The 20637-nt window shown below is 64.4% G+C and overlaps 3 protein-coding genes across 8 annotated transcripts in view; 2 read left to right on the top strand and 1 right to left on the bottom strand.

The window, feature by feature from the left end:
- Nucleotides 1-13611, top strand: part of CELSR2 (cadherin EGF LAG seven-pass G-type receptor 2) — a 30997-nt gene extending 17386 nt beyond the window's left edge. For 2 of the 4 annotated variants that reach the window (XM_048327921.1, XM_048327918.1), the window contains exons 17-35: nucleotides 10-104; nucleotides 185-394; nucleotides 1275-1458; nucleotides 2270-2413; nucleotides 2944-3184; nucleotides 3560-3745; nucleotides 4733-4859; nucleotides 5839-6039; nucleotides 6536-6710; nucleotides 7649-7761; nucleotides 7842-7918; nucleotides 8726-8852; nucleotides 9366-9482; nucleotides 9565-9695; nucleotides 10197-10285; nucleotides 10376-10519; nucleotides 11059-11265; nucleotides 11338-11566; nucleotides 12756-12794. In XM_048327921.1, coding sequence (XP_048183878.1) covers nucleotides 10-104; nucleotides 185-394; nucleotides 1275-1458; nucleotides 2270-2413; nucleotides 2944-3184; nucleotides 3560-3745; nucleotides 4733-4859; nucleotides 5839-6039; nucleotides 6536-6710; nucleotides 7649-7761; nucleotides 7842-7918; nucleotides 8726-8852; nucleotides 9366-9482; nucleotides 9565-9695; nucleotides 10197-10285; nucleotides 10376-10519; nucleotides 11059-11265; nucleotides 11338-11566; nucleotides 12756-12783 — 2825 coding nt within the window. In that variant the 3' untranslated portion in view covers nucleotides 12784-12794. Of the gene's footprint in view, nucleotides 1-9; nucleotides 105-184; nucleotides 395-1274; nucleotides 1459-2269; nucleotides 2414-2943; nucleotides 3185-3559; nucleotides 3746-4732; nucleotides 4860-5838; nucleotides 6040-6535; nucleotides 6711-7648; nucleotides 7762-7841; nucleotides 7919-8725; nucleotides 8853-9365; nucleotides 9483-9564; nucleotides 9696-10196; nucleotides 10286-10375; nucleotides 10520-11058; nucleotides 11266-11337; nucleotides 11567-12755; nucleotides 12795-12991 lie in introns of those variants that run through there. The other 2 variants (XM_048327919.1, XM_048327922.1) reach the window with 2 other exon arrangements.
- A 61-nt stretch (nucleotides 13612-13672) lies between these two features.
- On the bottom strand, nucleotides 13673-16878 carry PSRC1 (proline and serine rich coiled-coil 1). Of its 2 annotated transcripts, none has more exons than XM_048327923.1 (7): nucleotides 16806-16878; nucleotides 15669-15706; nucleotides 15525-15582; nucleotides 14764-15115; nucleotides 14405-14561; nucleotides 14156-14326; nucleotides 13673-14070 (listed from the first exon to the last, which is right to left on the bottom strand). In XM_048327923.1, the coding sequence occupies exons 2-7, from the start codon at nucleotides 15682-15684 to the stop codon at nucleotides 13955-13957; spliced, it is 870 nt and encodes a 289-aa protein (XP_048183880.1). In that variant the 5' UTR covers nucleotides 15685-15706; nucleotides 16806-16878; the 3' UTR covers nucleotides 13673-13954. The 2 variants fall into 2 exon arrangements, with proteins under 2 accessions (XP_048183880.1, XP_048183881.1); XM_048327924.1 differs by having other exon boundaries at nucleotides 16811-16853.
- Nucleotides 16879-17057: 179 nt separating this feature from the next.
- Nucleotides 17058-19878, top strand: PPIL1 (peptidylprolyl isomerase like 1). 2 transcript variants are annotated; one of them, XM_048328444.1, is made up of 4 exons: nucleotides 17058-17153; nucleotides 18318-18472; nucleotides 18552-18620; nucleotides 19596-19878. In XM_048328444.1, exons 1-4 carry the CDS (start codon nucleotides 17098-17100, stop codon nucleotides 19814-19816), a joined length of 501 nt encoding a protein of 166 aa, XP_048184401.1. In that variant the 5' UTR covers nucleotides 17058-17097; the 3' UTR covers nucleotides 19817-19878. The 2 variants fall into 2 exon arrangements, with proteins under 2 accessions (XP_048184401.1, XP_048184402.1); XM_048328445.1 differs by lacking the exon at nucleotides 18552-18620.
- The last annotated feature ends 759 nt before the right edge of the window (nucleotides 19879-20637 follow it).

Raw genomic sequence — 20637 nt, 5'->3', positions numbered from 1 at the left:
ATCCCACAGGCACAGCACTGCGCCACTGTGATGAGCACAAGGGCTGGCTGCCCCCCAACCTCTTCAACTGTAGCGCACTGGCCTTTGCCGCCCTGCGCCCCTGGGTGAGCCGGGGGGACACCAGGGACAGCCACAGGACGGTGCCACTGGGGCCCTCCTGACTCTGTGTGTGTCCCCCCCCAAGGCAGAGCAGCTGGTGGGCAACGAGTCCCGGTGGGATGCAGGGCAGTCCCGGCGCGTGGCGCTGGCACTGCGCGAGGCGATGCGTGGGGCCCGCGGGTACTTTGGCAGCGACGTGCACCTGGCGTACCGGCTGGCAGGGGCCCTGCTGCGCCATGAGAGCCGCCAGCGTGGCTTCCGCCTCGCTGCCACCCAGGACGTGCACTTCACCGAGGTGGGCACGAGGCCCAGGGATGGGGACATGCCCGGAGGGGGAATGGGAGAAGCGGAAAAGAAGTTGGGATGATGAGCACCCTCATGGGGAGGGGTGTGGGTGCGTGAGCCCAGACACTGGGGTGATGGGCATCCTTGTGGGGAGGGGGATGGGGGTGGGAGATCAGATACCAGAGTGATGGAACCCCACCTAAGGGGGCAGAAGAGCAGATGCCAGGGTGATGGGCAGTGATGTGTGTGGGAGGTGTTGGTGCAGGAACCTGGATGCTAGGGTGATGGGCACCTGCCTGGGGAGGGGAACTGGGGAAGGAGGCCAGACGGTGGGGTGGTGGGCACCCTCGTGGTCAGGGATGTGGGTGCAAGAGCCCACATGCCAGAGTGATGGGCACCCTCATGGGGAGGGATATTGGGGCAGGAGAGCAGATGCCGGGGTGACGGGCATGGGAAGGGAGGTAGAGGGAGAAGCAAAAGTGGTTGGTGACCCTTGTCAGGAGGGGCATGTTGGGGCAGATGGTCAGACATGGGGGTGGATGGGCGCCTGCATGGGGAGGGGGGAGGTGCTGGTGCAGGAACCTGGCTGCCAGGGTGGATGGCACCCACCTGGGAAGGGTATTGGTGAGGGAGCCCATGCATCAGGGTGGTGGGCACCCACCTAGAGAGGAATGTTGGTGTAGGAGGTCTGATGCCAGGGTGGTGGGTACCCGTGAGCAGTGGGTGTTGGTGTGGCTCGGGGTGCACCCTCAACTTTGTGGGGGTACAGCACCCCCGTTCCCCACTGTCAGTGCCAGGGTGCCCCAGCTACAGAGCCCTGCAGAGGAGGTTGGGGACCCCCTGCCCCAGAGTGCCAGCTCCCAGTGCCACTACCACTACTGTGCCCCCAGAACCTGCTGCGGGTGGGCAGCGCTCTGCTGGACGCGGGGAACAAGCGGCACTGGGAGCTGATCCAGCAAACAGAGGGTGGCACGGCCCAGCTGCTGCGGCACTTTGAGGAGTACGCACGAGCCCTGGCACGGAACATGCCCCAGACCTACCTCAGCCCCTTCACCATTGTCACCCCTAACATCGGTCAGTGGGGACATGCGTGGCCGGAGGGCTGTGAGAGGGGTATCTGCCTGGGGACATGGGCACGCTGGGGACACGTGTGTGCCTGGGGACACGCACGTGCCCTTGGTGTGGTGCTGGGGACATGGGCATGGGTGTGCCTGGGGACATGTGTGTGCTCAGGGGATGTGTGTGGTGCTGGGGACATGGGCATGGGTGTGCCTGGGGACATGTGTGTGCTCAGGGGATGTGTGTGTGCTGGGGACATGGACACGTGTCTGGGAACACAGACATGTACATACCTGGAGTATATGTGTGCCTGGGGACGTGTGTGCAAAAGGACATACATGTGCTGGGAGCATGGATGCATGTGTGTACCTGGGAACACGTGCTGGGGACATGGACATTCGTGTGTCTGGGAAATGTGTCCTGTGGAACATGGGTGTGTCTAGAGGCACGTGTGTGCCCCTGGGGACATGAGCTGTGTTCTGTGTGTCCCAGGGTTGATGGGGTCAGTGGGTGCTGGGGTCCATGTGCCCGAGGGTTGGTGACTGCTGGTGTCTGTGGGTGTATGGATTCATTGCTCTGGGGTTGTTGGATGCCAGGGTCAGTGGGTGCTGGAGTCTGTGTGCCCCGGGATCCATGGCTCTGGGGTTGGTGTGCCCCAGGGTCGGTGGGTGCTGGAGTTGGTTTGTGCCAGGCTTAGTGTGTCCTGGGATTAGTGAATGCAGAGGTTGGTGTGCCCTGGGGTTGGTGGGTGCCGGGGTCTCTGTGCCCCAGGCTTGCTGGGTGCCATGCCATGCCATGCCATGCCGTGGGTGACATGGTGCCACAGTGGTGTCGGTGGTGCGGCTGGACAAGAGCAGCTTTGCGGGTGCCCGCTTGCCGCGGTATGAGGCGCTGCGGGGGGAGAAGCCCCCGGACCTGGAGACAACCGTCATCCTGCCCGACAGCATCTTCTGGCCCCCCGAGGACAGGCGTGAGTTTGGGGCGTAGCATGGACAGGGGGCAGGGTTAGGGACCCACTTGGGTCTGGCAGAGCTCGGGGAGCCCCCCATTTGGCCATGGGGACGTGGCACAGCTGGGGACCCTGGCTTGGGCTGGCAGGGATGGGAGAACCCCAGAATGCCCATGGGCTGACAGGGTTGGGAATCCCAGTTCCACCATGGGGACCCCAGTGTGGCCATGGGGCTGGTGGTTTGGGACCCCAGGATGGGGCTGGCATGGCTGGGGACCCTGGTAAGGAGGCAAGGACCAGGGACCCCAGGATGGCATCAGAGATCCTGGTGTGGCCATGGCAGTGGGCAGGGTTGGTGACACAAGTGTGACCATGGGGACCTCACTGTGGCCATGGGGACCCCGGTGTGGACATGGGGACCCCTGGAGCTGGAAGGGTTGGGGGAACCTTGTTGTGGTCATGGTACTGGCAGAGTTGGGGACTCCAGGGTGGCCATGGGGACCCCAGTGGGGTCTCAGAGCACCATGCTACCCCCTGCCCATGGCCCCCAGGCCCCTCAACTGGGCATGGGCAGGCACCACAGGGCACAGGTGGGCAGGAGGAGAAGGAGGAGGATGAAGCAGGCGAAGAGGAGGAGGAGGAGGACGAGGAGGAGGCAGGGATGACTGTGGTGACCCGGCACAAGCGCCACCCATCCCTGGGTGAGGGCCAGGCCATCGCCAGCGTCATCATCTACCGCACCCTGGCCAGTCTCCTGCCCCAGCACTTCGACACCGACAAGCGCAGCCTCCGGTGCCACTGGGGATGGGGGCATGGGGGGAACACGAGGGGAACAGGGAGGGCATGCGGGGCTGGGGGTGGCACATGGGGTGCCAGGGCAAAGCCAAGCATCTGGGTGGTATAGGGAGATGGGGACAGGGGTGTCCCAAGGGATCCCAGGGGAGGGATGGAAAAGGGAGCACATGGGGTGCCCAAGGATGGGGGGCACAGGGTTGGAGGGGGGGCTCAGGAGATGCCCAAGGATGGTGCCCATGGGGTGCCCAAAAGTGGGGGCACAGGGGAGAAAGGGGTGCCCTCACGGCGTCTGTGTGGTGCCAGGGCACTCTGTGGCACCAAGGTGGGTTTTGGGATGCCCTGAGTGGGCTCCCTGACCCCAGTGCCCCCCAGGGTGCCCAAGCGCCCCGTCATCAACACACCGGTGGTGAGCATCAGTGTGCACGCGGGGGGCGCGGGTGGCGTGGGGGGCACGGGGACGCCCCGGGCGCTGGCCAAGCCTGTCACCCTCCAGTTCCGGCTGCTGGAGACCCAGGAGCGCTCCAAGCCCATCTGCGTCTTCTGGAACCACTCCCTGCGGTGAGGGCGGGTCAGGGGACACCCCAGGGGTGACAGGGACATCCTGGGGCACAGGGACATCCCAGAGGAAAGGGACATGGGATTGAGGATGGGAACACCTTGGGGAACTCCAGGGGAACAAGGGATCTCCCCAGGGAGACGGGACATGGGGATAAGGACACCCAGGGGAACAGGGGATATCCCAGGGAACACCCTGGGGGGATGGGGACACCTTGGGGAGTCAGGGACAACTTGGGTGGACACAGACACGCTGAGATAACAGGGGACATGGGACACACCAGGGGAACAGGGAGCACCCTGGGGGGACAGGGACCATGGGAATGGGGACACCCCAGGGAGATGGGGACACCTCAGAGGGGACAGGGGAGATGGACTGGGGACACCCCAAGGAGATGAGGACACTCTGGGGGGATAGGGATCATGGCGACTGGAACATCCCATGGAGACAGGGGACATAGTAATAGGGATAGGGACACCTTGAGGGGACAGCAGACATGGGAATAGGGACACCTCAAGGGGACAGAGGACATCCAGAGGGGACAGGGCAGGATGGACGCCCCAGTGTCCCCGAGGGTCATGGGTGAGTAACACGGGAACAGGACATAAGGGGGCAGCTCTGACCCTGGTGGGTGTCAGGGATGGGGGGTGTCCCCAAATGGAGGGGTGTTCCCGGGTGAGTGTCCCTGGTGGGTGAGTGTCCCTGGTGGGTGAGTGTCCCCAGGTGGCAGCGGGTGTCTCTGCTGGGTGGAAAGATGTCCCAGTGGGTGGGTGGGTGTTATCTGTGGATGTACCTGGTGAGTGCGTGTCCCTGTGGGAGGGTGACCCCAAGTGGGTGTCCCTGGTGCGTGTGTCCCTGGTGGGTGTTCAGGTGCGTGACCCCTTGGATGGGTGTCCTGGGTCGGGTGCGTGTCCCTGGGTGAGGGTGGATGTCCCCGGTGGGTGTCCTGGCGGGTGTCCCGGCCTGTGTCACCCTGTGGCGCTGTGCAGGGCGGGCGGTGCAGGGGGCTGGTCAGCACGAGGCTGCGAAGTCACCTTCCGCAACCGGAGCCACGTCAGCTGCCAGTGCCACCATCTGACCAGCTTTGCCGTCCTCATGGACATCTCCCGCCGAGAGGTGGGGACATAGCGGGACACGGAGGGGTGCATGGGGACACAGGGAGACAGATGGGACACAGGGGACGTGGAGGGACACACAGCGACCCTGGGGCACGGAATGACTCAGGGTCAGGGCCCTGGTGGGGACATGACAGTGGATGGAGACACACGCAGACAAGGGGCACAGGGTGTGAGGCGGTGCCAGGCACGGGGGCGTGGCGTTTAACAAAAGGGGAGGGACAGGGATAGGAGGGGCTTGGCAGAATGGGAGGGGGCTAGTGGGGCAGAGTCAGGGTGGAGGTGTGCGTGCTCATAGAGGTGGGACTGAGAAAAGTGGGTGGGACTTAAGTGGGGTGGGGCTAAATCCAAGGGACATGCCTAAATCCAGTGGGTGGGGCTCCCTTGGGACAGAGCTAAGTGGGATGGGCGGGGCTCATCCCAGTCAGGATGAGTGGGATTCCAGTGGGTGGAGCTGAGCAGGCTGGGCCTGTCGGTCTCCAAGGGGCAGAGCTGATGTGGGTGGGGTTACAGGAGGTGGTGCAGGCGTGTTTTCACGGGGTGTGGCTGAGTGATGTGGGCAGGGTTTCCTGGGGCGGGGTTGAATTTTGTGGGTGGGGTCACGAGAGGTGTGGTCAGCGCTGTGGGTGTGGCTTCAGGGGCAGGGTCGAGTGCAGTAGGTGGGGTTGAAAGGGGCTGAGGGATGTGGGTGGGGCTTTGAGGGCTGGGGTTGAGTGGTATCGGAGAGGTTTAAAGGGGTAGAGCTACACAACACGGGTGGAGTTTTGAGGGTCATGGTTGAAGTGCTGTGACTTTCAAAGGGTGGCGGGGCTGAATAATGTGAGCAGCACTTCCCATTGGGCTGTGCCTTGGGGCCGGGACTTCCCAGGCCCAGGGACTGATTGCTTTGTAAGGGGGGCCATGTCTCTGTTGATGGGAGGTTCTGGGGGGGACGTGCCCACTGAGCACATGCCTGACACATGCCGATCCTGGTGCTGCAGAACGGGGAGGTGCTGCCGCTGGCAGCGCTCACCTACGGCTCACTGGGCGTGGGCCTGGCGGGGCTGGCGCTGGTGGTCCTGGCCCTGGGGACCCTGAGGCAGCTGCGCTCCAATCGCCACAGCATTCGCCGGCACGGTGCAGCTGCGCTGCTCCTTGCACAGCTCGTCTTCCTGCTTGGCATCAACCAGGCCGATATTCCGGTGTGTGGGGAAAGGGGGCTGGGAAAGGAGGGAAGGAGTGGTGATCACTGGGAAGGGCTGGTTAGGGGATCTGCTGCCTTTGAATGGTCTGGGTTGGTGGGGCTGAAATGGGTGGGGTAAGGAGTGGGCAGGGCCATGGTGGGCTGGGCCTAAGGGGCGGGATCGAATCGACGGGGGGGCTATAATGGGGTGGGGTCTGTCAAAGGGGTGGTGATCGCAAGGGGTGGAGTCTGTATAAAGGGGTGGGGCTGATAAAAGGGGTGAGGCTCCCAAAGGGGTGGATGTTATCAAAGTGGTTGGCTCTCGAGGGGGTGGGGCACTCAAGGGGTGAGGCCTATAAAAGGAGTGGGACCTTTTAGAGGGGTGTGACTTCAACAGGGGAATAATCTCTCAAAGGAGGTGGAACTCAGGGGGTTGCGCATGTGGTTGGATGGGCGGGGCTGTGAGCATGGCCAGGGCATGGGGCCGTGGGCTGGCAGTGACGGGGCGGGTGCAGCTGGCGTGCACGGTGGTGGCCATCCTGCTGCAGTTCCTGTACCTGAGCGCGGTGGGCTGGGCGCTGCTGGAGGCGCTGCACCTGTACCGGCGCCGCAGCGAACCCCGTCATGTCGACCGAGGGCCCATGCGCTTCTACCACGTGCTGGGCTGGGGACTGCCTGCCTTCATCACTGGTGAGCCCTGCTGTGGAACCCTGCCCTCATTCTGCCCCCACCCCCTGGACCGCCAGCTGGGTGGAGCACACCTCCACCTGGGTCAACACATTCTGGTGGCTACACAGCCCTGAATCCCTCTCCCCCAGTCAATTTGATGCATGGTGGGGTCTTATTTCCATGTGTAACTCCACCCCCAGAATACAGCCCTCCCGCCCCCCCCAATGCATCTTTACCAACATAGCCACACCCCTGGATATAACCCTGCCTCCAACAGGATAGCCATGCCCAATCCAAAACAGCCCCACCCCAAGAGTTTAGCTCCACCCTGATGGTTTTAGACACACCCAGAGTCACAGCCCTGTCCTCATCATCAGACCCTGTCCCCAAGATTTTAGACAGGCCCCTGGATCAATAATCCTACCCTCATCCATCATAGCTCTGCCCCCAAATTTTCAGACACACGCCCAGGGTCATAGCCCTATCCCAAAGAGTATGACCCTGGCCCAACATTTTATCCCCACCCCAGGAGTTTAGGGTTCCCCACCCTCATCCATCATATCTCCACCCCAAGAGCATCTTTCCCAGCCTCTTCAACATGACCCCAGGGCCATAGCTCTTCTCCATCAATCATAGTCAGACACTCCCCAGGATCTTAGCCCTGCCCTCATCAGCATAGCCCCACGCCAAGAGCATAGACCTGTAATAACCCCTTAGACAAGCCCCCCGTGCCCTATCCCTGCTCTCACCAACATTGCCGCATGCCCAAGGGCTTAGACCCACCTCATTTGCACAGCGCCGTCTCTACCCAGCGTAGCCACACTCCCAAGAGCAGCACCTTCTCGCCAGCCCTGTGCCATCCACGTGCCGTTCCGTGCCCCGTCCTGCCATAGCCCCAGCCCTCCCACCGTAGCCCCCTGCCTCCTCTTATAGCCCCGCCCCTGACCTCTCCTTTGCAGGGCTGGCGGTGGGGCTGGACCCCGAGGGCTACGGGAACCCCGACTTCTGCTGGCTGGCCCTGCACGACAGCCTGGTGTGGAGCCTGGCTGGGCCCTGCGCTGCCGCCCTCGCTGTGCGTATGGGGCTGGGCGCCGGGGAGAGCGGGAGACCCCCACTCACCCTGCTCACTCCCGGCACCCCCTGCACCCCCAGGTCGGCATCTTCTTCCTGGTGCTGGCGGCCAGGGCCACCTGTGCCACCCCCCAGGGCTTCCAGAAAAAGGGCTCAGCGTGAGTCACCCAGGCAGGGTCACCCACGGGGGGCAGGGGACACTGGGGGGATGAGGTTGCCCAAGGGGGCATGGGAGGTTGGGGCACCCATGACGGGCACGGAGGGTTGGAGCACCCATAGAGGCTAGGAGGGCACCCATGGGGGCCTGGCCTTTTGGGGAATCTGCAGAGAGCAGGGAGGTACAGGAGGGACTGGGGCACCCGTGGGGGGCAGGAGGGGACTGGGGTGCCTATGAGGGGTAGGAGGGGACAGTGGGGGCTGGGGCATCTATAGGGGCAGACGGGCACAGGGCAGCCATGGGGAGGTAGAGGGGCATGGACAACGGGGGTACAGGGGGCTGGAGTGCCAATGGGGGGCATGGGAGAATGGGAGGTTGGGGTAGCTGTGGAGGGCAGGGGGGCACAGGAAGGACCAGGACACCCATGGTGGGTAGGGGGATATAGAGGTCTGGGGCATCTATGGAGGGCAGGGGGCATCAAGGGCAGAGGCACCCATGGGGGCCTGAGGGGGTCAGGGGAGATTGGGGCATCTGGGGAGGGCAGGGGAACACAGAGCACCCATGGGGAGGCAGAAGGGCATTGGGGGCAAGGGGCACGGGGGGCTGGGGTTAGGCTGGGCCCACAGGGAATCAGGGGGGCACGGGGGGCTGGAGCACCCATGGATCGCAGAGTGGGTCAGGTGAGGGTTGGGGCATATGGGCAGGAGGGGGCTGTGAGGGGCTGGGGCAACCCTGGGGGGCAGAAGTACAGAGGGCTGTGACATGAGATGTCATTGGGGTGACACTGGGCTGCTGTTGGGTTGCCCAGGTCTGGGGTGCGCACGGCTGCGGTCCTGCTGGCCATGCCCAGCCTGGCCTGGCTTCTGGCCCTGCTCTCAGTCAACAGTGACACATTGCTCTGTCACTACCTGTTCGCTGCCTCCAACTGCCTCCAGGTCAGTGGGGACCCCCTGAAACCCCACCCCGGGACTCCCAAAACACACACCCCTGGGACCTCCAGAGCTACCACCCCTGGGACCACCAAAGACTCCAGAACCCCAAAGCCTCCACCCCTGGGACTTCTGGAGACCCCAGAGCCCCCTGAACCTCCCACCCTTGGAACCTCCAGGCTCCCACACCTATTTGTGGGGCACCCAATGGGCACAGAGGGGTCTTTTGCCATATGCAGGGCACTAAGGGGAGGCACCCAGTGTGTATGGGGCACCTCAACCACTCTGTGGTGCCCATGGGGGGCACCCAATGCATATGGGGGTCCCTCATCCTGTCTGAGATATCAATGGGGGGCACCTAGTGGGTATGGGGGGACCCTCATTCTCTTTGCAGTGCCAGTGGGATGCACCCAGTCTGGATGGTGACCCCTTGACATGTCTGGGGTGCTGCTGGGGTCCTCCCAGGCTGTACACACCCCTACTTGTCCCCCCTGCCCACATGCCCCCCTCTCTGCCCAGGGGCCCCTCATCTTCCTGTCCTGCGTGGTGCTGAGCAAGGAGGTGCGGAGGAGCCTCCGCCTGAGCTGTGCCCGCTGCCACCATCCACCGCTGGCCACCAAGGCCACCCTGACCCCCGTGAGTGCTGGGGGACATGGGGGGTGCTGGGTAGCAAAGGGCAGCTCCTGCCATGGCTATGACGTCCCTGTGCCCTTGGCAGGCCTATGGCGGGGACAGCACATACGTGGCAGGGCGGCTGTATGCCCCCCCAGGTGGAGGGTCCTCGGGGTCCCTGCACAGCACTGCACGCTCGGGCAAGAGCCACCACAGCTACATCCCCTTCGTGCGGCGGTACTGGGCACAGCAGGGGCCGGGGCATGGGTTTTGTAGGGGTCCTGGGCTGGCGTGGCACTGGGATGAGAGGATGGAATGGTGGGGTGGCAGGGTGCTGGGGTGGTTGAGTGGTGGGTTGGTGGGGTGGCAGGGTGGCATGGCATGGGGGTATTGGGATGGCAGGATGGTGGGTGGTGGGGTGACATGGTGTGGGGGTGTTGGGATGGCTGGGTGGTGGGGCAGTGGCATGGTTGCATGGCAGTACAGTGGCAGGGTGGCATCCAGATGGAGTGGTGAGGTGGCAGAGTGGGGGGTTGAGGGGGTGGTAGGGTGAGGAGGTGGCAGGGGTAGGTGGCAGGGTGATGGACATCAGGGTGGTAGGTGTCAGTGGATATTGGTGGGTGTTGGGGTGTCAGTGGATATTGTGTCAGTGGGTTGGTGTCAGCCAGCGGGTGACAGTGGATGATGGGTGTTCACGGGGGGGGGGGTCAGGTGCTGATGAGTAATGTGTCCCTGCAGGGAGGACTCAGGGCTGGTGGGCAGCCCTGGGCCAGTGCCACTGCCCGAGCCTGGGGGGCTCTTTCTTGACGCCCAGGACCAGCCCGAGGGTATGGCCCCACCTATAGGGCAAGTGTGCCCAGCCTCGGCCCAGGGGGCAGGAGGTGTCCCTGGGCATCCCCTGACCCGTGACCCCTCAGAGCACGACACGGACTCGGACAGTGACCTGTCCCTGGATGACCCAAGTGGCTCCTACGGCTCCACACATTCCTCTGACAGCGAGGATGAGGCCCCCCGCGGCTGGGACCCCCTGCCTGGAGCCCCCCCGGGTCCCCCCAGCCCTGGTAACACCCCCAGTGGGCAGCCAGTGGAGATGGGGCATCTTCAACCTGGCTGGGTGCTGATGGGGGGGCACCCAATGGGTTGGGGGAGGTCCCTTGCCTTATCCAGGATGCTGATGGGGGGCACCTGCTGTGGATAGGGGTCCCTTGTCCAGTAGGGGGTGGTGATGGGGACACTGAATGGATTTGGTGGGGGGTCCCTCATCTTGGCTGGGTCCTGATGCAGGGGGCACCCAGTGAACACAGGATCCCCTGTCCAGCCTGGGGTGCTGATAGGGACACACAGTGGGTGTAGTGGGTATGGGGGAGAGGGTCCCTTGTCCAGTCTGGGGTGGTGATGGGGGACACCTAAAAGGTTTGGGTTAGGGTGATGGGCACCCAGGGAAGAAGGGTAGCCCCTTGTCCACTCTGGGGTGTGGATGGGACTGACACAATGGGTTTGGGTGCATCCCTCACCCTGACTATGCGCTGATGGGGGCACCCAGTCAGGACGGGGTGGGGTCCCTGGCTCTGCCTGTCCCAGCTTCCTGCCTTCTCCGCAGGTGACCCCCTGGTGCCCCCGGGGTGCCCATACTGGCCAGGGGAGTTTGTGACGACAGCAAGCGAGAGTGAGGGACCAGGAGGCAGTGAGGGGCTTCGAGTGCAGCCGGCAGGGGGCCAGGGACACCCCTGGGGTGACCCCCCCCGGCCCAACGGCGAGGCACTCCCCAGGGACCCCCTGCTGCTGCCCCTACCCCACCCCCACAAAGGTACGGGCTGCCATGGCAGGAGGGGGCACTCCAAATCTGCCCCCCCACCCATGGGTGATGCCGCTCCTGCAGGCATCCTGAAGAAGAAGTGCCTGCCCCCCATCAGTGAGCGGGGCAGTGCCCAGCGCCCTGGGCCGCCCCCGCCGCCTCCCGCTGGCACGGCCGCCTCCTCGGGCAGCGACGGAGGGGCCCCCCCGGCCCCCCGGCCTCGGCAGAGCCTCCAGGAGCAGCTCAGCGGCCTCACCCCCATTGCCATGAGCATCCGGACGGGCACCGCTGACGAGGACTCCTCTGGCTCTGAGTGAGTGCCCACCACATCCAAGGGGTGTTCACTGGGGGTTCTTGGGGTGCCAGGGTTCCCTCTGGGCACCCATTGGGTGTGAGGGTGCCCTTGGGGTGCCAGGGTTCCTGTTGGGTAGACAAGCAGTCTAACACCACTTGTTTGGTTCCCCTTGGGTGCCCATCAGGTGCAAGGATGGCTGGGTGCCAGGGTGCCAAGGTTCCTGTTGCACTCTCATTTGGTGGCAGGGTTTCTCTCGGGTGCCCACTGGGTCCAACACTGCTTGTTGGCTGCCCATCAGGTGCCACAGTACTGATTGGACACTTACTGGGTGCAACATTACCTGTCAGGTATTCATCAGGTTTCAGAGTTCCCTTTGGGTGTTCACTGGGTGCCAGGGTGCCCAAAAGGTGCCTTTTGGATGCCCATCAGGTGCAAAGGTTCCTACTTGTTGGGTGCTTATCAGGTCTTAGCAGTCCCTTTGGGCACTCATTGGGTGCCAGGATGCCCATTGGGTGCCCACTGGGTGCCCATCAGGTGTAAGGGTGGTTTTCAGGTGTCCATAGGGTGCAAGAGTAACCGACAGGTGACCATTGGGTGCCAGGATTCCTCTTGGATGCTCATGGGGTACAAGGGTGGCTGTTGGGTGCCTACTGGCCACTAGATGCCCACTGGGTGCTGAGTGTTGAGGTACCCATTGAATACCCATTGGATACCCACTGAAAACTCCCTGGGTGCCCATCAGGTCTAACTGCACCCATTGGATGCCCATTGACTGTCCATGGGTGCCCATTGACCACTGGATGCCCATTGTGCATCCATTGACCATTATGTGTCCATTTGGTGCCCATTAACTGTCCACTGGGTGCCTGACGACCTTTGGGTGCGTGCTAGGTGCCCACCAGGTCTAACAGCACCTGTTGGGTGCATGTGAATTGTCCATGAGTCCATTGACTGAAATGTCCATTGACCACTGGGTGCCCCTTGGGTGTTGGAGTGCCTGTTGGGTGCCCATTGACTATCCAAAGGTGCCTGTTGACCATTGGGTGCCCTTTGGGTGTTGGGGTGCCCGTTGGGGCGCCCAGTGGGTGTTGGGGTGCTCATTGGGTGCTGGGGTGCCCACTGGGTACCCCCTGACCACCTATGGGTGCCCAGGGCAGAGCTAGCATGGCAGCACTAACCCTACTCTTCTTTCCCCCCCACCCCCCAGATTTCTGTTTTTTAATTTTCTCCATTAACCCCACGGGGCTGGGGGGCTCCTGCCCCCCAACCCTCCCCCCCCCCCCTCCATCTCTCCCCACAGGCGGGTGCTGGGTGCTGGGGGGCACAGAGGGCAGCCTGGCACCCACCTCCCCCATCACGCATCTGTCTGTCTTGTTTTTTATTCCCCCCCACCCCCCACTTTGTATCCACCCTCCCCCGTCTGTCCATCCCCCTCCCCACCAGGAGCGACGAGACCTCGATCTAATGGGGACCCACCCAGCGGGCACCCCCTGCACTGTGCCAGGGACACCAGGACAGGGAGGGCACTGGGATAGCGGGGGGCGGTGGGGGCACGAGGATTGGGGAAACATTAGGAGGGGGCAGGGAGCCACAACCCCCCCCCCCCCCCAGTGCACTTTGTATCTTTGCAGGGATTGGCACCTTGCAGGGGTGGCACAGGGTGCCCCTGTTCCCTCCACATGATCACTCCCAGATCCTTTGCCCAGCAGAGGATTTTATTTAGAAAATACATGAAAATACAAAAAAATGAATTTATAACCCACTTCCCCCATTGTGCCAACCCCCCTTCCCCCCCCCCCGGTGCCAACCCCCCCACGCAGGTGCCACCCACCCCATTGTGCCAACCCCTGCATTATGGGGCCAACTCCCCCAGGTGGGGGGCACGTGGAGGGGGGATCAGTTAGGGGTTGCAGGGATGTCTGGGACCCCCCAGGGGTGAGGCTCAGGTGGAGGAACCCAGAGATGGGTGTTGGGGGAGTGAAGGTCCCCTGGGTGCTGGGGGGCATGGGAGGTTTCCTACTGCTGACAGGACCTTTTGTAATTAAATCAAAACCCAATGAAAATGCCTCGGCTCATCCCTGGGGAGACCCCTGGCTCTGCCACCCCAACCTCAGCTGGTCCCTGAGGGTTCCAGGTCTGGCCCCCACCCTGAAAACCCAACAGGTGCCTTGGCTGGTCCCTGGGGGCCCCTGGCACCACCTGCCCCCTTCCAAAACCCAGTGGATGCCTGAGCTCATCCCTGGGGTGGCCTTGGCTCTGCCCCTGCCCCCAACCCTGGCTGGTCCCCAGGGGGAGCCGGGCTCTCCCCTGCACCCCCCCCCACCCCCATCTTGCGTGAGATCTCCCAGGAAGGGGGGGTCCGGGTGGCCCCAGAGCCTCTGGGTGGGTGTGGGGTGGTTTGGGGTGTCACCTCGGGGTGCTGCTCACCGCCGTCTTGCGGGGAGGCCGCAGGCGGGCGGGGGGGGATCCTGGTTTGCACCCCGTGGCAGCAGTTGGGGGGGATGCCCGTGCCACCCCCGCGCCTGCAAAAGGGAGAGAAGCCGTAGGGAAACTGAGGCACGGGGAAGGGGCATCCCCTGTGCCCCCCCAACCCCACTTCATCCTTACCTCTGGGGGTGGGGGTCCTCCCACCCACTGCTGGAGTCCGGGAAGACACCCTGGGCAGGGCAGTGGGCGCCGGGGAACAGCCAGAGGGGACAGGGGTGGTGGTGGCTCTGCCGTGGGGCTGGCGGGTGGGCAGGGGGCAGGGGACTGTGCCCCCCCTTGCCCTAGGCTGCCCTGGGGAGAGAGGGGGGGTTGGGGCACGGTCTAGGAGCCCCCTTGGCCATGGTGTCCCCGTCCCCTGGCCATCACTACCTGCTGTACCGTCCCGGGGGGGCTCCGACCTGCCCCGGGCACCAGCCCCCTGCCCCTGGGGAGGGCACGGCCGGGGGTGGCCCACACGGCTGGGAGGGAGCCCCCTGCCCCCAGAGGGTCCCTTCGGCGCTGCTGTGGAGTGACGGCTGGGGGGTACCTGGAAATAGAGGGTGGGGACATGGGGGCATCACTCAGTGAGTGCTCCCCATCCACAGGGCTGGGGGGGTCGCGATGCCCCTTGGAGACAGGGGAGGCACGCACTGCCCCCCATCCAGGATGGGTTTGTGGGGGAATCTGGGTGTTCAGCTCGGGTGGGACACGGCCAGACTGGGACCCCTACCCCCGGGGGTCTCACCTACCTTGGGGACACTGGTGGCAGCAGAGGCACCCCGGGGCTTGGCGGGGGGGCAGGGGCTGGGGGCAGGTCCCCGCGACTCCACGGTGGGCAGGAGCGCCCGCACCGGGCTGTCCTTCACCACGAAGGTCTGGCGGCGGGGGCTGCGGGGGGTGCCGGGGGGCGTGGCGCCGGGTCCCGGGGGGTCTCCGGGGGCGGGAGGGGGCAGGTGGCACCCCTCCAGCTGTGCTGCCAGGCGTGTGGCCTCCCGCACCATCTCTTCCAGACGGGCCCCGCGCAGGGGACTCCAGCGCCCGTTGCCGCCCCCGTGCCGGCACCCCCCGCCCGGGCTCTCCTCATCCTCCTCTTCCTCCTGGCTGCGGATGGGGCGGGCGGAGGGGGAAAGGTGATGTCAGCCCTGTTTCCCCTGCTGTGTCAGCCCCCAACGCCACTGCCAGGAAGTCATCCAGGATCCCATCCCTGGGGTGACACGTCCCCAGGGACCCCCAGAACCGCATCTATGAGGGGGGCATGTCCACTGGAACCCCCAAGACCCTGTTCATGGGGTGACATGTCCCCTAGGACCTCATTTTTGGGGTGTCACGTCCCTCGTGACCTCCAGGACCCCAACTATGAGTTGCCACATCCCCCACAACCCCATCCATGGAGTAACACGTCCCCTAGAACATTGACAATGAGGTGCCATCTCTCCCTGTCCTCCATGTCCCATCCTATTCCCCATGTCCCCAACTATACGGTGCCCTGTCCCCACTAACCCCCCCATACCTGTCAGATGGGGACAGCACGCCGAAGTCGAAGCTCTCCTCGGTGACAAATCGAACATCTGGGGGGACACTGAGGGTGAGCCCCGGCCGCCCCCCCACCCCGGGGGGGAAACACGGGGGACACGCAGCGCTGGTGCTGCCGTACCTCGGTCCTCGGCCATCTCCTCGGGGCACCGGGGCCACCTGCGGGAGCTGGGGGGTCACCACCGACCCCATCGGGGTCCCCCACCCCTGATCCTACCCGCCCCCCGTATCCCCAACCCCCCGCGGGGGCCCGGTGCCACCGGGCAGCGCGCGGGTGACGCGGCCGGTGCCAGGCGCCGCCGGGCTCGGTGCCACCGGCACGGGGACAGGGACGGCTCCGCCGGCGCCGGTAGGCGGGGATAACATCGGCGACCCCCGCCCGGGGAACCCACAGCCCAGCACCCCCAGCCTGCGTCCTCAGGGCCACAATGGGGAGTCCCAGCCCTGCACCCTGATCCCTGTGAGTCCCCAGTGCCACAACGGTGGTTCCCAGCCCCTATCGGGGGGGCCCCAGCCCAACACTGAGAGCTCCCAACACTGGGAGGTCGCAGCCCCACACCCGATCCCGGGGGGTCCCCAGCGCCACATTTTGATCCTCAGGGGGTCACAGCCCCACACCCTGGGGCTCCAGCCCCACACCCCGATCCCGGGGGGTCTCCAGCCCCACATTTTGATCCTCAGGGGGTTCCAGCCCCACACTAGGGGGCCCCATTCCCGTACCTAGGAGTCCCAGCCCTTCACCCCAATCCCTTGGGGACCCCAGCCCCACACTGAGGGGTCCCAGTCCTGCATCCCGATCCTGGAGGGTCCCATCCCCATCCCTAGGCCTCCCAGCCCCTACGCGGGGGGTGTCAGCCCCATAACGGGGGGATCCCTTCCCCACACCCGGGGAACCCCCCAGCCACACACCCCCAGCCAGGAGTCCCAGTCCCACACTGGGGGGGTCCCAGCTCCAGACTAAGTGGGTTCCAGCCCCACCGACGAGTCCCAGTCCCACACCCCAACCCCTTGGCGACCCCAGCCCCACACTGAGAAGGTCCCAGCCCTCACGGGCGATCCAGGCCTCACCGCCCCATCCTTGAGGGTCCTCAGCCCCCACCAGGGGGTCCCAGCCCCTCACCCCGACCCCACGTCACGCCACCCCCGCATGGGGCGGTTCATCCCCGCGCTCTGTGCCGCCTCTCCCCCCGATCTCCCCGCAGCCTCCCCCCTTCCCGGGGGTCCCGCTGTCGCCGCTGCCCCCCGCTCCCCTCCCCACCTCACCGCCCCCGGCTCCCGCTCGTCGCGCGCGCCGAGGAGGCGTGGCCCAGCGGGGGGGGCGTGGCCTCGTTCGAATTCCCCCTCCCCTTGCGGCTCAATCGCGGCGCGCCCGCCCCGGCTTCCGATTGGTCCGCGCCCTTTAAACCGCCACTCTGACTGGCCCGTCCCCTCGCCCTCGGCCTCGCTGATTGGCTCTCCCCTCTCCGGCGCCCCGCCTCCCATTGGTGCCCGCCGGGCTAGGGGCGTGGCCCGGAAGCGCGGGGTCCTTCCGCCGCCGGTGCCGCCGCAGCATGGCCGCCGTGCCGCCCGACTCCTGGCAGCCGCCCACCGTTTCCATGGAGACCACGTAAGGGCGGGGCCTTGTCCCGGTACCGGCACTGTCGCGGGAGGCCCCGCACACCCCTAGTCCCGCCCCCTTCCGCGGCACCGGGAGTACATCGGTGTCCGCCCCCTCCCTCCCCGGTTCCGGGCAGCCCCCGGTGTTCCTGAGTCCGCGGTCCTCCCGGTACGGGGCAGTCCTCAGTGTCCGTGAGCTCCCGGTGCCGGGCAGACCGTGAACTCCACAGATGCTAAGAAGCTTCCAGTGTATCCCGGAACGGGACAGCTCCGTTATCCCCCAGTATCAACCAATCCCGGTGTCCGCCCCGGCACTAGAGAGCCCCTGGTCCCCCTCCGGTGTCCCCCATGGTGTCCGTAACCCCCAGCCCCCCTCAGTACGAGGCAGGTCCCAGTGACCCCGTGGTGTCCCGTTATCCCCGGTGTCTCCCGGTACCGCACAGAAGCAGCCGGTCCGGGCTGTTTCCCCTGGTACCAAGCGCCATCCGTGTCCTCCGGGGCTCCCATTATCCCCCAGCCCCTGCAGCCCCCATTGCCCACCCCCTCTCACCCCTGTGCTCCCTGTCCCTGACTGACCCTGCCGGGGGGGAGGGGGGGTCACGCTGAGGTGTTTCCTGGTACCCTTCCCGTTCCTGTTCCCATTCCCCGTGTTCCCATTTCCCATTCCCAGCGGGGCCTGCTGGTGCTGGAGCTGTACTGACAGCATAGCCTCCTGGCTTGGGTCTGAAACTGGGGCTGGGGGTCGCAGTGGGCCTGTCAGTCAGCTGCAAGAACTGACCCCACAGGTGGAAGGCTTCACAGCAGGGTGACCCCATCTCCTGTTTCCATTCCCAGTTGTGTTCCCCATTCCCAGTGCCATTCCTGTTCCCGGTTTTCCTATTCCCAGGATGGGCCCACCTGTGCTGGAGCTGTACTGGCAGACAAAGCCCCTAGCTTTGGTCTGAAACTGGTTGTGGGAGTCACAGTGTGATGACCCTGTCTCCAATTCCCATTCCCGGTGCTGTTCCCATTCCCAGGATGGGCCTGCCGGTGCTGGAGCTGTACTGGCAACACAGCCCCTGGCTTTGGTCTGAAGCTGGGGATGTGGGTATCAGTTTGAGATGACCCCGTTTCCTTTTCCCATTCCCATTCTGGGTGCCCTTCCTGTTCCTATTCCCTGTGTTCCCATTCCCAGGATGGGCCCACTCGTGCTGGAACTGTACTGGCAACATGCTCCCCGTACCTGCAAGAACTTTGCTGAGCTGAGCCGCCGCGGGTACTACAACGGCACCAAGTTCCATCGCATCATCAAGGACTTCATGGTGCAGGGAGGCGATCCCACGGGTACCGGTGAGCACAGGCCCCTGAAATCTCCCCGGGACTCTCCCCGGTGCCAGCGGATCCTGCTGACCCCCGAATCCCCCTGCAGGCCGTGGTGGTGCCTCCATCTATGGGAAACAGTTCGAGGACGAGCTGCACCCTGACCTGAAGTTCACTGGTGAGCAGGGCCAGCACTGGGAGAACACTGGAGGGGCACCCCTGGGACCCCCAGGACCCTACCTATAGGGGGGCAGGACCCCTGGGAACACACCCATGGGATGGGATGTCCCCTGAGTCCTCATCCATGGGGTGACATGAGTCCCAGGACTCCAGTCATGGGGTGACATGTCCCGAGGAGGCTGGTCATGGGATATGTCCTCCAGGACCCTGGCCATGAGGTGGCATGTCTCCCCTGTCCCCCAAGACCTCATCTATATGGTGACCAGTCCTCTGTGTCCCCCAGAACCCCATCCATGGAGTGACATGACCCCCAGGAGCTTGGCCATGGGATGCCCTGTCCTCTGTTTCCCCATTCCTGGGGTGACGTGTCCCTGTGTCCTACAGACACCAGGATCCTGGCGATGGCCGGTGTGGGGCTGGACACCAACAGGAGCCAATTCTTCCTCACTTCCCCTAAGACCTCTCCATTGGGTGACATTTTTCCCATGATGCCAGGGCCTCAGCCATGGGATGACATGTCCATGAGACCCCATCCATGGGGTGGCATGTCCTCCATGTCCCCCAGGACCCCATCCCTGGAGTGGCATGTCCCCCAAGACCCTGACCATAGCGTGGCATGTCCCTCAGGGTGCCAGGACCCTTGGCCCATGTCCCACAGGCACTGGGATCCTGGTGATGGCCAGTGTGGGGCTGGACACCAATGGGAGCAAGTCGTTACTGATGTCCACTGTGACCCCTCGATCGGGTGACAGGTCCCCCAGGAGCCTGGCCATGGAGTGAAATGTCCCAAGGATCGCAGCCGTAGGATGATGTCCTCCAGGATCCCAATCTTGGGGTGACATGTTTCCCATGATTCCGGGATCTTGGCCATGAGATGACATCCCCCACGGGATGACATGTCCCCCATCATGCTGTGGGGTGGCATGTCCCCTATATCCCCACCCATGAGATGACATGTCCCCGTGTCCCCCAGGTGCCGGGATCCTGGCAATGGCCAATGCAGGGCCAGACACCAATGGAAGCCAATTTTTCCTGACCCTGGGCCCAGCACAGTGGCTGGATGGGAAGCACAGCATTTTCGGGAGGGTATGCCAAGGAATGGGGGTGCTGGGGCGCCTAGCCATGGTGGAGACCAACTCCCAGGACCGACCCCTCGACGATGTCAAGGTCATCAAGGCGTATCCCTCGGGGTAGGGGGTGGGGGGTACCCTCTCCAAATTGTACTGCTCGTTTGTAATAAAAAAGGTTGGATGTGGTGGGGCCCCCCCCAGAGTGGTGGTTTTTGGGGGAGGCTGTGGGGAAGGTGTCTTTGGCATGGTGGGGGTCAGGGGGGTTGTGAGCCTCCCCAAAAGGGGTTTGTGGGTGCCCTTGCAGCGGTGGGTGTCTCTCCCTTGGGACATGGAGCGGCAGCCAGACTGGAGTGGCCCCAGTTCCTGGGGGCAGAGTGGGTGCCAGAGACCCAAATTTACCCCTACTGTGTTGTGTCTGTGTGTCCCCAAAGTGTCCTGGGACCCCCGCAGAGTGTTCCCCCACCATGGACCTGTTGGATCAGTGAGCTTTGGGTGGAAAGGGGGGGATGGTGCTGTCCCCCCAGAGTGGGCTCCCCACACAGCACTGGGGACCCCCAAACTGGCAGTGGGGTCCTCCTGCCAGCACACAGTGGGTTCCCCCAGTGGGTTCCCCCCCTGGCGGTGGGTGACCCCCCAGCACTGGGTGTCCCCTCTGGCTCTTGATGTCACCTAGTGCAGGACTTGGGACAGTACTGGGAGCTGCTGGGTGTTACTGGGAATGGTGCGGGGGTGATACTGGGAGCTACTGGGGGAATAGCAGGGGACTGGGGGACTGCATCTGCAGTTGATGGGGCTGTGGGGATACTGGGGGGGTTCTGACTAAGGGGAACTAGGGCAATTGGGGGCTCATCCTGGGGAGTGGGTGGTACCGAGAGTGTCACTACAGCACAGGGGGGCGCCCTGGGAGTACCGGAGGAGTGCTGGGGTACCAGGGAGGGGGCACCG

Source organism: Corvus hawaiiensis, chromosome 24 (assembly GCF_020740725.1).
Source record: "Corvus hawaiiensis isolate bCorHaw1 chromosome 24, bCorHaw1.pri.cur, whole genome shotgun sequence".
In the NCBI taxonomy this organism is placed as follows: Eukaryota; Metazoa; Chordata; class Aves; order Passeriformes; family Corvidae; genus Corvus; species Corvus hawaiiensis.
The sequence above is the reverse complement of the archived record's forward strand: the minus strand, read 5'-3'. Positions and strand labels throughout refer to the sequence as shown.

Bases quoted from the DNA above. Each gene is read 5' to 3' on its own strand.
- PSRC1 (XM_048327923.1), bottom strand. The intron at 14,327-14,404 runs GTAGTGATGGCC...CTCTCTCCCCAG, and splicing joins CCCCCGGGACGGTACAGCAG to GGCAGCCTAGGGCAAGGGGG. The intron at 14,071-14,155 runs GTAAGGATGAAG...TCCCTTTTGCAG, and splicing joins GAGGACCCCCACCCCCAGAG to GCGCGGGGGTGGCACGGGCA.
- PPIL1 (XM_048328444.1), top strand. From the start codon at position 17,098: ATGGCCGCCGTGCCGCCCGACTCCTGGCAGCCGCCCACCGTTTCCATG. The intron at 18,473-18,551 runs GTGAGCACAGGC...ATCCCCCTGCAG, and splicing joins AGGCGATCCCACGGGTACCG to GCCGTGGTGGTGCCTCCATC. The intron at 18,621-19,595 runs GTGAGCAGGGCC...CGTGTCCCCCAG, and splicing joins CCCTGACCTGAAGTTCACTG to GTGCCGGGATCCTGGCAATG.